Here is a 14569-nt window from a genome sequence, read left to right on the forward strand (position 1 = left end):
ACCTCACATGTACATAGTTTGATAACCATGTAGAAAAATATATCAAGAGTGAAAATGAATGTCAAGAGCAAGTGCAATTTGAGTACAAAATAAGAAAATTTTAGTACTTATTGTGGAAATTACAGTATCAATTGAGTGAGATCCAGTATGATTTTAAAAGATTTGAGTATAGTGTTCAGATGAGATCTTCACCATGATGACCATGAGGTAACCTCATATACATATGGTTTGGGACCAAAATGAAATGAAATTTCCCTAATAAGTTCGAGATGAGGGTCGATTAACATTTTTAATAAGTTCGTGGACCAAAATGAAATTTCCCTAATTGCATGTTGATGCTGCCACTTAAGAGTGCACTTCGTCTTCTTCCTTCGCTCTGCTCACTCTGCTCTCTCCGCCGCTTTCTCCATCCCTAATCCTTGCAATCTGAGGAAGAAATAAAACTACATTGGTGGTGAGTCCTCATTCTTCGAATCTGCTATTTTTTCTTCCTTTCTTTGGATTATTCATCACATCTCATGCTCTATTTCAGGTCATGGAGCTTCTTCCATTTTGTTCCATCTTGTTGTTCTCCTTCCTCGCCTCCTCTGTTTCGGATACGACAAGAAAAATCATCTTTTTCTGAGCTCGAAATTAGCTTTCGCCAATGGTGAACGACAATGGTGAACGTGCGGAGAGCTTCCGCCTTCATTTTTATCTTTGAAAGTGCTCAGAAATTTAATCTGTCGACTCCGCACTGTTTGTAAGTGAGCGATTGTTTCCTCGGGCTGATCACGATTGCGCAGTCCACGGATGCCTGTTTGATTGAACGCAAAAGAACAATTTACTCAGATAAAAATGCAGACTTTTGCAATCGTTGTGAATTTTTGCGACTTAAAGCAGAAGGATAGAGATGAGGCAGCAATTCGGTAGCGGAGGGGCACTCCGGACTCACCCGAACCCTAGGGGAGGAGATGCCGAGGACCAGGATCCTAGCGGCGACGTCGCCAGTGAGGCGGAGGTCGACGCGGTCGTTGAGGGAGGCGTCGCGGACGAGATCGAGGGCGTTGCCCTGGAGCACGTTGAAGTGGTCGACGAAGACGCGGGGTCTCCACCAGGCGACGGCTCTGCGCCGACTGTTCGAATGCAGGAACCGCCGCCACCCCCAGCGGCACACCGCGGTACATCACGTCCAGTGCCGTCGCGTCGTACCGGATCCCGACCTTGTTAGGGTTGTTCGCGGTGAAAAGCAGCGTGATGTTGAGAGATAGGTACGCGACCGTCGGCTGGGCCCCTACGGCAGCCACCGGCTGGACCCCTCCGGCGCCGTCGGACCCGAAGGTGGAGGTGGCAGCGGAGGGGGAAGAAGGAGCGACGAGGATGTATTGCACGGAGACCTGCTGAAGGTCGAACTGGGGCTTCTTGGGCTTGAGGACGAGGACGACGACGAGTGCGACGGCGACGGCGAGAAGGAAAAGACAGCAGGAGGTGGAGAGGTGGAGGGTAAGTTTGTAAAATTATGTAGTGGGGAGTTGAAACTAAAGATTGGGGAAGATTAGGGAGTGCATGCAAATAAATTCATGAATAGGGACTGACCACAAAGATAAGTTTTCCATTAGGGATTTTTAAACAAGTCTCCCTTAATATAATTCCATTAGTGTTATTTAGGCGATTTAGTATAATTAATTTATTAACTTTTTTCTAAAACCCTAACAACCGACGTATCGTCTTTAAAAACATCAGAATTCTCATTCCGCTCCTTCGCGGCTCTCGCCTCGCTCTGCTCTCTTCCTTCATCACCTCTCTTCGGTAACTACTCCTTTCCTGTGACTTCTCTCATCGGTACCTTCGTGTTCTCGTATCCTCGCAGCCCAGTCCAGATGTCGTACGACGGTAAGTTTTCCTGCGAATCTTCCCTGAAGCGCCTTCTTGCTCGCTGTTCCGGTCTCCGCTCCGACCGCAAGCTCCTTGCTCTCTCCCAGAAGGTGAGCCGTCTTCGAGTCCCCCTTTCTCCGATTTCAAGTATCAGGTTGCACAGTATGGTTAATTCTTTGGAATTTGTCAGGTCGGCGCTGTCGCAGCGGAAGATATTGTGGAGGCGATCGCGGAGCCGTTCCTTCACCCTAACTATACTATTCCAATAGTCGGGTGCTTCCGCCCGCTATGCCGTCTGATAGTAGACAGGGCCGTGACAAAGCTTGATAACGTCCCTAGCTTGATATCGATGTCTGACGAGGAATCTGATGACATAGGAGAAGATGACACGCGCGTGATAGATTTTTATATGGAAAGAGGGAGGGGCTTGCGGCTTCACGAGATGGCTTCGTTGGCCTTGTGCCGGGCACTAGATTTGGCACCATTCTTGCTCAGGTGATTGCCAGTTTTCAGTACATTTCATCATCTTCGTTGCTCAACGGCAATTTGTTTTTTTTTCGTGCGCTTATCAATGCTCAATGTAATTTTTTCCTGACTCTGTAGAAAATGTTATCTCTCTCTAGACATCCGTCCTTCATTATGCTTGTTGAAGCATAGATTAATGCTGCTAAAAAATTGGATTTTCAGTATGCAATTATTTTCTGTTCGTCTTTGAGGGTTGTACATATTGGGATCATACGGTTTTCATCACTTCCATACGAGCGGAATATTTAATTTTTGTAGAGAGCAGCCGTTGATATCCTGATTGACCTGTGAAAAATTTCCCTGTTTTCTGTTTCACTTTTATTTCTCCAAATAAAAAAAAGGAATTTGAAAATTGACAAAAAGGAAAACATATGCTATTAACTTCATGACATAATATTAATAAATTTTATTTTTACTTTCTACATGGCATATGTTTGGTTTTCACCAAAATTAAGAAAAAAATATTATGAATAAAATTGAGAATAGGTAATCAGAAAATAAATGCTTTGGGTGCATTGGATCCATGAAGTTTGAGCAATAAAGTGTGAATTTTGTTGGTTCTTTCTATAGTAAAAATGGAACATCAGTTTCAAGATAAGGAGATGTCCCCTTCTATAATATCTGATTGGGTATCATATGATATACTACTTTCTTGTTTTACTTTTTTCTTTTCTTTTATTGATTGGCTGAACTTGTTATATCTGTCCTCTTCTTGTTATCATCAGTTATCTTCTGTGATCTACCTTTATTGTATTTAGCATGTATTTTCCACATTTGTAGGTGCATCATAAATTATTTCAGATTTGCTCCCCAACCCTTTGCACGGCTTGAGTTGGTGGGTTTTGATTCTCAGATAACTGGCAAGGTATTGTTATTTATCATTTCCCAGCTACAGTAGCTTTGAACACATTTTTCTATTTTTAGAGATATCATGGAGGCCATCAAGTGCCACTTTTGTTTATGAAGGCAGGTTTTGAACCAAATACATTGGCAACGTCATTTTCTTTTTGTCTGCCTTTCAGTTTATAGAGCATTTATTTTTTGGTTCTTCAGGATGTTTTCTATCAATATTCTAATCACTTCACTTGCATAATTTGAGCGATCTTTTTCTGATCCTTGTCCAGCCAAGTACGATGAAAGTGACTCCTATTTATCTCCTATACAGTTTTATTGGGATTTCTACGTTAGCAACAGACTCAGTGTTAGTTCTTCTGGTGTGAATTTAAAACCCACGCTTAAAGTCTCAATCGAAGCCAGAGTATTGGTCCTCAATTGAAATGAGATGTACCTGTGCCTTGCCAAACATGTCAATTCCAGTATTTCCCCTGATGTTGAGCCTTAATGGTAGTGGAGGTAGGGAAATAAGAAATAGGGTTTTGTGAAGCCTTAATAGGAGTAAGGATGACAATGGGCTAGGTACTTACATTTTCTATCAGTACTAGAAGCCATACTTGTTTAAATATATGGTTCTTGAATCCCTTTAATTAACTGCTTTTGATGATAAATGGATACTCAGTAAATATATACAAATATTCTACTTAAATGAGTAACTACACATAATTTTGTTTTAAGGTTAACTCAAACCCTATTATTAAGCATAGTTGGGTACATAAAATCTCACTTAAAAGGGTTGGGTAAGTAATCTCAATTATTTGGTGCCCTATTACCATCCTTCATGAGGAGTACTGATGAGTAAGGCAAAGTGTAGACTATCCCAACTCAAAGGAGCAGATCATTTGACCTTGTCTTACTGGTTTGACTTGGAGGGAAGATGCTCTTTTGTTATACCGATATGAAGGGAAGAGGACAATCTCTTGGTCTCAGTGTGGAGGGAAGAAGATATCTAGCTTGTTTAAATACAAAGGGAATGTAAGTTACACGAGGAAGATGATGTAGGATCAATGTAATGGTTTGCATGTATAACTTGAGGGGAAGGTGTGTGTGGATAGATGACACCTTAAAATAAAGCTCTTGTAAATAAAAAGGATAATTTAATTGTTAGTTGTTGGCAGGTGCTTACTTGTGTGTGTCTGGTTGATTGTGCCAAGTTATAAACCCAACAAAAATAATAATAATAAAACAAGACAATACAAACATGACAATTTAACATGATTTAGAGACTCACTTATAATCTATGTGCCACCTTTAAATATCAACTTGCTCCTTCATAAGAGATGATGGAGGAAATGCCATATAATTTGAACCTTTGAATGATTACAATATGCTCTAATATCAAATAGTCAATGAAATGTAAAATTTAAATTAGGAGATTACTAAACACTTGTGTCGAAGACTTTAACCATAATTTAAGCGCATGAGAGCTTTGGGCATCTGAGCACTTATACATAGGAGAAAGGAGAATGTTTTTTTGCAACCTTTTTGCAACTCAAAGCTCCCCAACAACTTTTATAAGAGCACTCCAATGACAACATTTTGTGAGTCTCTCTAATTGACTAGAAATCCTTTAATTGATTTCTTAGACAAATATTACTGATGGAAAACTAATGACTATATTGACAATTAGTTGGATTCTACCTCTAGTCGATTTTGCTGAAGCTTCTAGTTGACTAGAAGGCACATCTAGTAACCCTAGTACTTAGTTGACTTCCAAGTCGTTCACCTCCAGATGATTAAGTTCACCTTTAGTTGACTTAATCTAATTGATGGTCCTTCCTTTGTTCAGCTTGCCTCTTTGTAAGCTAATGCAAAGTACTGAGATCAAACTAAGTCACAGACTATGACTTGGAACTATCAAGTCCTTGGTCCATGGTTTCAAACTAAGCTACTTGGTAGTGTTTCCATACCCAGCCAAACACATCATCTACAATGAACTGCTTGAAGAGACAAGCCTCAAGATTATATTCCATGTCATTGATCCTCTATGCCTTTCAAGCCCACCTCGTTCTGTGCCACCCAAGTGTGCACCTAGCAATAGGCCTATAGTCTATTGGATGCACCATTCTCCTGAGCTTTACTCCATGCTATCTAATTCTCCATGCCTTTGAGTTCACCTTTCACCAAGTCTCTCAACCATTAAGCACACATTCTCCACAATGACATTTGCAGCCACTCAATTCTTCTTGACCTATAGTGTCATAGAATCTCTTCCATAGCTCCAACACTCATTGTAGGCCTTCTACCATTTGGGCACAAATTGCCTCAATCTCGTTGAGTCAACTCACTCCTTTAGTTTTGTGTTTACTATGACAAGTTCATGCAAACTTGATGCACACATTAGAAACATGGAAATACAAGTAAAAGCTAACTTATACCTTCCGCCAAATACATCAAAATATCTACCTGACCACTTAGGAACCTCATTTTCCCAATAGACGAGGAAGATGGTATTGTTGGTATATATTTGTTCCGTTTGCTAGTTAGTAGGCAGAAAGGTATGCTTCTCATGCCGATCCACATGATGATTATGATTTTTTTACTCATTATTTGGTTTACATAATCTCATTGGATAGTTAATCAACAATCAATAAGAAACTAAATAATAACAAATTGAGAAATTATCCTCTTTGTAGCTCACTAAGTTGATGACAGTAGCAACTAGTGATGAAAATAAAAATTGTGTGGACCAGATTTTAATAAAAAATTTATTTTATTTTAATCAATATAAAAAAAGAGAGTAATGGAAAAAAATCAAATATTGGAAAAGCATGAAAATTTTTTAGATAAATGTTACATTTTTTCTCATTCTTAGCATTTTAAACTACATTTGCACGATGTTATTCTTTACTTTTCATCAGGACGACAAACATTGCAATATAGCATACTAGTGAGATCTGAGATCATTTCTGCATATTACTTCTTAAAACATTAAAGTATTGTACAACTTGTTTGATTGATATTGGTTACTTCTGGGACTACTTTTAGATTAATTAATTATATATATGTGTGTGTATACACATGAATGTTCATACACACAGGTAATCTGGAAATAAATGCTGATGGCAGTCCCAAGACTGAATGAAAAAGGTTGAGACAGTGTTAAAATTTGTTTAAATCTATGCACATTATGGAAAGGAAAGATGGGAATTCAAATTTGTAGTAAAAATTGTTTTTGATCTACTTTTTTTTTTTTTTTCAATTGCAAGAGACAATGCTTTCATTCTTAGTACTACTAAAAGAATTCTATAGAATGAAGCAACTCTGCCACCTGAGTACTAAAAGAATTCTATGCAAGACAACATTCTCACATGGTACGGTGACTAACAGCTATGCTGAAAGCCACATAAACACTCAAGGAATTACGTGAATTGTATGCAAGATAGCATGGCCACATGCTTCAATGACTAACAGATATGCTGAAAGCCACATAGACACTCAAGGAATTATGTGGTTGCTTATTGAAGCTCATGTTATTTGTTACCTACCATTGTCTTTACTTGAAATTTTGTATTATGGTGCAAGCAGGTCAACACCTTCTCTAGAAACTGTCATTATGTTTCTCACTTTGTCAGTTACATTATGAACACACATGAAAGGAAATATTCTCGTCAGTATTTGTATTCTAAAAACGTTTTTCTAGTTTGTTGCTATGGGTGTACTTGTATTTTCCTGTTTTAAGCATATGTTTTACATGATTTCTATATTTCTTCCTCTGTTATATATGAAGTTTATGTTTTGCTTGTCCAATGGATTTTTTACATTTATTTTCTCAGTTTCTGCATCATGGAATTCTTGAACATTCATCTCATTGTCATTGCTTATTACCTACAAGTTCTTCATCATTTCTATATTGTGACTAATATGTCCTTTTTACCTTATCTCAATTTTTTGTAGTCTAATATGACCTAAAATTTTATCTTATGATTCATGATTGCCTGTTTTATCCCAGGGTGAAAAGCATCTTCTGGATGCAATTCGGTTAACTTACCGTTTTCTAATAATGGAGCCACAAATATTCTCTGGCTTATGGGATTGGACCTGCTTTTTAGACCTTATGCAACAAACATCAGATGTTGGGGCTATCCTTGCTCCAAGACACCTGATAAATATATTGGACATAAGATGGTGTGGAATTCAAATTCTCTCTACTTCTCTTAAAATAAGTGATAGAGCTACTGAAGATTTTGGTTTAGGTTCAGATGAAGCTTTTGCCTGTTTACTTCGGTGAGGCACATTAAACAGTGTGCACATTTACAATTGATAGTTAACATGCTACTTTGCTACATAACATTATAAACAATGTGTGTAGGTTTGAGGAATTCTGCCAGGACACCTCATTGGAAAAGGCTGGATTTTATCTCCAATTAGTTGAGGAAGATCAAGAAAGGTTCTCAGATGGAATTGGTAATGTTAGTCAATTTTTTGAGTTTGACTATAATAGCCTAGTTTCATCTTCCAATTTGCTTAAGATTGAGTCTGGAATAAAGGATGTTCGACGCAAGGTTTTGCGGTATGTATAAAGAATTGTCCTTTTTTTTTGCCGAGCCAGTACTTTCTCATGATTAACAGGTGTGCTTGTTTCCAGTGTTGTGCCTGGTAAGCCATTTGTCATGACTTCTACAATTAGAAAAAGTTTTGAGATGATATTAATGGCGGTGGGTCAAAGATGGCCCATACTTCTCCATGGTCCTGCTGGTTCTGGAAAAACATCTATTATTAATATGTTGGCAGAGATCAGTGGGAATCAAGGTACATTTTGTTGTTCTTCTAGTTCTCATGCAAAATAGTGCTTTAGTCAGTTCTTTAGATGGATTATATCATATTTTAAATTTTCAGGTGGATCTGTTCCATATATGACTTTTAGGATTCTGTCATTTACTTTACTCGTCTACCATGTAAAAATTCCTCTACATACTTTGTTAAGGATACTCCTTTTTACTTAATCCAAGTTCATGACATTATTTTCCATGTTATGTTTCACTAGCCATCTGGATTATCTTGTTTTGAATAGTATCTATGCTCGGTTTGTATTGACATCAAGTGATTGTACCAATTGCAATGTTTAAATCTCTTGCCGTGCTGGGTGGATTGGCCCAAACTTACCATTATGGTAAATTATTGAAGTTAGGTATTGATCAGCACTAGATAATTGCGCTTGTGTTTCCAGTGCCAATGTGTCATTACGTATCTATTGTCTCGCTGGTGCTGAATGTGCCATTAAGTATCTTAATGTGATAATATGTTTTGGCACACTCTGAAAATTTTACAATTAAAGACTAATTGCTATAGTCTATATAGTAAATAAATGAAGTGAAAAAACTAAGTAGTGGGGTTGTGAGAATCAGGGACGAAGACTGCTGGAGTTGGAGAGGGGAGGGGAGGTTGTATATAGCACAAGTGTTCTTAATGAACAGTGTGGGGCATGGATTGGAATGAAATCGAGCCCATAACCATGTGTCACAAAATCAAATTCTAGCTATAATACCACCTGATGCGTCAGCGGGATAAATCTTGTGCCTCATCTTATGGGATTATGGGCCTAGTTGGGTTTTCGCAAGGGTAAAGAAATCCTTCAGATATAAAACTGTCTTGTTGCTTGAATGAATAGCACAATGGTCATGGAACTCAATCCAATCTTATTTATCACCTGGACATAATAGAATAAATGTTTTAGATTTGTGAAATTTAAAATAAAATAAAATCTAAGACTGGTTTGGTTTGTTGAATTTTATACTAATGGCTGGCTGTTTTATCAAACCAGTTTTATGTTAGTCGGGTCTATTTACATCAAGGTGGTACTTGAAAGGGTTTGCCATTATAATTGTATCTGAAAGGAACCTTAATCAAACTTATTGATTTTTCTACATGCTTTGACAAATTAGAGCTCTGTTCCCTTTCTTTTTAATGAATTTTCATATTAATACACAAATGGGATGATGGGTTAACTGATGCCATTGATTTATTCATTTAAAAAATCAAAGAAAATCTGATGTGGCATTTGTTTCCTAAATGTAATAATTTACTGATCCAATTTTTCACTACTTGTATTTTCTTTTGTGAATGTGTTTATTATCGAATAACTCTGTATTCTGTTATTGGCTTTAGTTTTGTTCATTCACATGGATGATCAAATGGATAGCAAAATGTTGATCGGGAACTATGTTTGTTCGAACCAACCTGGTGAATTTAGATGGCATCCTGGTTCACTTACACAGGTTTGTTTAACCTTTTAAGGTAGAGTTTTAGAATGCTTTTTTTTGTTGATTTTACATTCTTTAATTCATTTTTGATAGGTCATTTCAAAAGGATATTGGGTCGTGTTTGAAGACATAGACAAAGCACCTATTGAGGTGCAGTCAATCATATTGCCCTTACTAGAAGGTTCAAGTATTTTTGTTACTGGTCATGGGGAGGTAATATCTCTAATACTTGTGTATATAAGTGTCAACTGATTAAGTATTCATATTATTCAATGGTTATATTGCCATATGTGTCTTGGATGCATAATTACCCTGGCCTAATGTGATACTGTGCACTGTGGTTTACAAACCATTGGTTCCACCGTTGATAAATTACCTTAATTTGCAGTTGGTAACGGGAAGTGCATTTAACTATAAGAGACATTGAATTTTCATTTGGCAACTGAGATTAAGATATATCACATGTATAATCACATGCTATACTACTTGAAATACTTGCCCGTCCTTAATTTAGGTAGCCTAATGTATCCCTTATCAAGAATTGCATTGGCCTGTTAATCATTTTCCTCCTTTTTTGTTGCATCCCTGAAGTACCTCATTAAGCTTTGTATATTTTTTGGGCATAGTTTGTGCAACACCAGGATTAACTTTTAGATTGACAGAAGTGCTTGAGATTGTCTAGTTCATGCAATAAAATAATCCAGGTTCACAGTGCTCTCCCCATGAAGGGGAACAGCTACCCTTTTTTTTGTTGTAAGATGCCAAAGGCAGGTACTTGGCAAGATAACCCTGCCTTCCTGATTTATCACGTTGGAACAAATAACTATTGGTTCAACTTCCAGTCCAAATTCTGAGGAAAGTGAATATTGGGGGTGTATTGCATATCATGTTGGCCAACCAGCAGTGTCTTTCCTGTGTATCTCTGGGATCTCGCAAATTTATAGTCTTCTCTTTCCCTGTCATATATGTAGATGTTATACAACTTGAGTTTACTATCAAGAGATATGATTTTGGTGCTCAGAGGTGGGAGTGGTGATTGAATTAATAGAATATATGTCACAATACACCTTCCACTTTCCCAACAGTGTCAGCGTTCACATTTATGACTTTTAAGCTCCCTCTTTCATCAATTTCTTCCTTGTCTAAATTATGACTCATGGACATGTTACTTTCTTCACTAGCTATTGATGTGTTAATGGTGTCTGTTGTTTGGCGCAGGAAATTGATGTCAGTGAAAACTTCCGTATGTTCGCCACAATATCAACCTTGAAGCATGAAGTTTCATACGAGATTGAAGGTAAAGTAGGAATAAGGCCTTCTAATGAATGCTTTAGAATATGATATTTTGCAAAACTGCCCAATATACTTTAGAATTTAGTTTCTAAAAAAATGGCGGACATGTGGAAATTTGTTATATTCTCGTGTTAGGATGTCCTGTATGTGGATATAAATAAAGTAAAATTGCCTTTGTATCAATTTGGAAAATTTATGTCTTTCAGATATCAACTAGCGGTGATTTACTTTGAGTTAACCCATTTAACATTCCATCTTTTCAAAGCTGTAGCCAGAGATTGGGATCACTGTGCTGCCAATGCTTCTTGCATACTTTAACCCTTCGCTAAAGTAAAACTCCATCAAACTCAACAGTTGGAAGAAATAGAGTGTTTTTCCTGTCTAGATAGGTAGAAAAGGGTTTCTTGATTGTTTTTGGACATATCTCATATTCCTCAACAATTCCAAACAAATGATGTAAATCCTGGCCTCCTCATGCGGACTTGGAACTAATTTCTTGTGGTATCAACATTCTTAAAAATGATCCTGTGTCTCTGTGACCAAGGTTGCAGATCTCTTCTTACCTCTTTTTCTCTTATTAATCTGTTATTATTTTTATTATTTCATGTGCCCGATAAGTACAACCACAAATTTTCTTTTTGTCTTTATTCTCAACAATCTAATTCTTTGTTGTCAAGGGGATCTTACCCCTCAATCCACTTTTGCATCTTTCTTTTGGATGTTCCACACCCAGGACTTAAATGTGTAGTCATTGAATGTTCCATCATCCTAATTCCTTTATTGTTGTCACATATTTTTAGAGACTTTGCCTTATATCTTAGCCTTTTCACCGGCTCAACCGGAATTTGTTTCTGTTCATCTGCAACTTCATGATCCTCTCCACCTGATCTTTAACTCCCAAAACCACCTTCCACTACAAATGTATCGTTGAAATAATGAGTTACCTTCATCAGATTCTTAATCTTCTACCATTGTGTCAACAAAATCTCTGTTTAATATAGACGTACTACTACTGTTCATTCCACTCTCCATTCTATTTATTTCACATGTTTTGAGTTCCTCCTTTCACAATTTACCCAAATATTTTTTGTAATTGTTTTTTGTCATTGTTACCATTTAGTCATCAAAAGCAAATGCAGTAGTGGAATTATCAAGAACTTATATTGTACAAATTACAAACTCTATATGTAATTTTGCAGCAAGGCTCTCCTTTAGTACTTTATGGAGGAAAGTGTTAGTTAAAATTCCTAACAGTGGAGACATGACCGAGATTGTGAATGCTTGGTATCCAAATTTGAATCCACTTACCTCAAGGCTTATGGGTATGGTTTTTTGTTATGTTTGATTGTTTATTGATACTTGGGTTGGCTACATTATATAATCTAATTTCTTCAGATACTTTCATAAGAATAAACTCTCATTCTTCCAACCAAGTGGGAGCCCATGCTTATGGGAGTTCATCAGGCTCTGTATCTAGGTTTTCATTGAGGTATTTTGTTCTGTGGCTCTCTGAGTTCCTCCTCAGAAATTGAGGAAATACTTTGTCAGTTTTTAACTCACCTTTGTGTCTGACCTTTTTAGGGATCTTTTGAAATGGTGTAAGAGAATCTCAGATTTGGCTATCAGTGTTTCTGGTTTTCCAATTTCAGCTACTAATTGCCAAGCTATTTATCATGAGGTTTTGTTTGCTCTATTTAATTTGTTTGTGGTAAGATATGGATTTCCTTAAGTTTTACAGAACTTGAATGCGATGCAGGCTGTTGAGACATTTGTTGCATATCTCCCCTGTTCACCAAAAAAATTGTTAATGATGAGAGAAATTGCCAAGGTGTGGGGTGTTCCTTTGCCAGAGACAGAACATGATTATCCTCCTAACAAGCCTGTGATCCAGGTTTGTCTTATTTTACATCAGTGAAGGTCATGTTTATGGTTCATTTCATTGCTTACACTTGCAATCTATCTCAGAGTTGTAGGTCTCATCTGCAAGTTGGAAGAGTTGCTCTCCCGTTTACTCAGATTCCAGTTAGAACAAAAGAACTCAGTTTTTCCTTTCTAAATATCTTCATTATTGTGATATTTAATATTAATTTTTTGTCGAGCAGAATTTGCCACCTAGTAGACCCTTTGTTGGTATTCGCAGTTCCCTGCATGCTCTTGAGAGGGTTGCATCCTCTGTGAAGTACAACGAGCCTGTTCTTTTAGTTGGAGAAACAGGGACTGGAAAGACAACTCTCGTGCAGAATCTTGCAATGAGACTGGGGCAACAACTCACTGTCTTGGTCTGACATAAATAATTTGCTTACATTATTTTATTCTCATCATTGTATTTTTACTGTGATTCTAATCAAAACAAAGTTTTATGCAGAATCTTAGCCAGCAAAGTGACATTGCTGATCTTTTGGGGGATATAAGCCTGCTGATGCACGCTCAATTTGTATACCCCTTTACCAAGAGTTCAAGGAATTATTCTGTAGAACTTTTTCTGAGAAGGTCTCCAAGATATTTCAATTTAAGTTTATAGCTTGATTATTGTACAATCAGTTGATTAACCTGGATATTCTTAATAGGAAAATGAATCTCTACTTCGTCATCTTGAAATATATGTTGTCGAAAAAAAATGGAAGAAGTTGCTATGTGCATGCCAACAGTCTGTTGACTATGTTATTCGGCGTGCTCCATCAGCTTGTGGCTCGAAGAGGAAGAGGCCTTTGACAGAAGTTCTTCATGAGTGGGGAACATTTTCTTCGAGACTTAAAGCTGCTCAGGAGCAAATCAGGACCGCTTCGGGTGTCTGCTTTAAATTTGTTGAGGGAGCTTTTATAACTGCTTTAAGGAATGGCTATTGGATTTTACTTGATGAGATTAACCTTGCTCCTCCAGAGACATTACAGAGAATTACTGGCGTCCTGGATAGTGAGAAAGGTACCCTTTGTCTGGCTGAAAGAGGTGATATTGATTGCATAGATCGTCATCCATCCTTCCGGTTATTTGCTTGCATGAATCCGGCAACAGATGCTGGAAAGCATGATTTGCCATATTCTTTAAGAAGTAGATTTACCGAGTATTTTGTAGATGATATTCTGGACGAAAATGATCTGACTCTTTTTGTTAGGCGATACATGGACGAGATGGATCCTGATAGTGGATTTTCTAATAGGATTGTTCAATTTTACAAAGCTGCTAAACAAGAATCTGAGGAGAGGTTGCAAGATGGGGCTAATCAGAAGCCACAATTCAGTTTGAGGTCTCTTGCACGTGCTCTGGAATATATTAAAACAGCAGGGAAAACCTTTGGCCTCCAAAAAGCTCTTTATGATGGGTTTTGCATGTTCTTTCTTTCTCTGTTAGATCGTCCCAGCGCGAAAGTAATGCATAGCATGATAGTTTCTTATATCCTAGGTGGCATTTTACCCAAAGATGTTCCTTTTGATGCCTATTTCTCCAGCAGATTAAATGGTCATGATGTGCCAGGTTCAGTTCGGTTTTTTGTTCTCACTAGAAGTGTTAAGGAACATCTAAAGAACATTGCACGGGCAGTTTATATAAAAAAATTTCCTGTTCTTTTACAGGGCCCAACCTCTAGTGGGAAGACTAGCCTTGTACATTATCTTGCTTCTGTTACCGGTCATGAGTTTGTGCGTATCAACAATCACGAGCATACTGATTTGCAGGAATACTTTGGCACCTATATCACTGATTCCCAAGGAAGGTTGCTATTCCAAGAAGGTGTATTAGTGAAAGCTGTGCGCCTTGGTTACTGGATCGTCTTGGATGAGCTGAATCTTGCTCCATCTGATGTA

The 14569-nt window shown here is 37.6% G+C and overlaps 1 protein-coding gene and 1 pseudogene across 1 annotated transcript; one reads left to right on the plus strand and one right to left on the minus strand.

Moving 5' to 3' along the window:
• Positions 1-709: 709 nt before the first annotated feature.
• On the minus strand, positions 710-1484 carry LOC141818276 (uncharacterized; annotated as a pseudogene).
• A 375-nt stretch (positions 1485-1859) lies between these two features.
• On the plus strand, positions 1860-14536 carry LOC141818275 (midasin-like). Its single transcript, XM_074705796.1, has 18 exons — positions 1860-1964; positions 2045-2349; positions 3160-3244; positions 7226-7500; positions 7586-7786; positions 7862-8025; positions 9382-9491; positions 9570-9689; positions 10695-10773; positions 11969-12091; positions 12165-12258; positions 12351-12447; positions 12526-12660; positions 12735-12791; positions 12872-13048; positions 13135-13203; positions 13337-14240; positions 14339-14536. The coding sequence occupies exons 1-18, from the start codon at positions 1860-1862 to the stop codon at positions 14350-14352; spliced, it is 3114 nt and encodes a 1037-aa protein (XP_074561897.1). The 3' UTR covers positions 14353-14536.
• The last annotated feature ends 33 nt before the right edge of the window (positions 14537-14569 follow it).

This window comes from Curcuma longa, unplaced genomic scaffold (assembly GCF_044706935.1).
Source record: "Curcuma longa cultivar G26 ecotype Majalengka, Jawa Barat unplaced genomic scaffold, ITB_CL_G26_1.1 contig_24052, whole genome shotgun sequence".
In the NCBI taxonomy this organism is placed as follows: Eukaryota; Viridiplantae; Streptophyta; class Magnoliopsida; order Zingiberales; family Zingiberaceae; genus Curcuma; species Curcuma longa.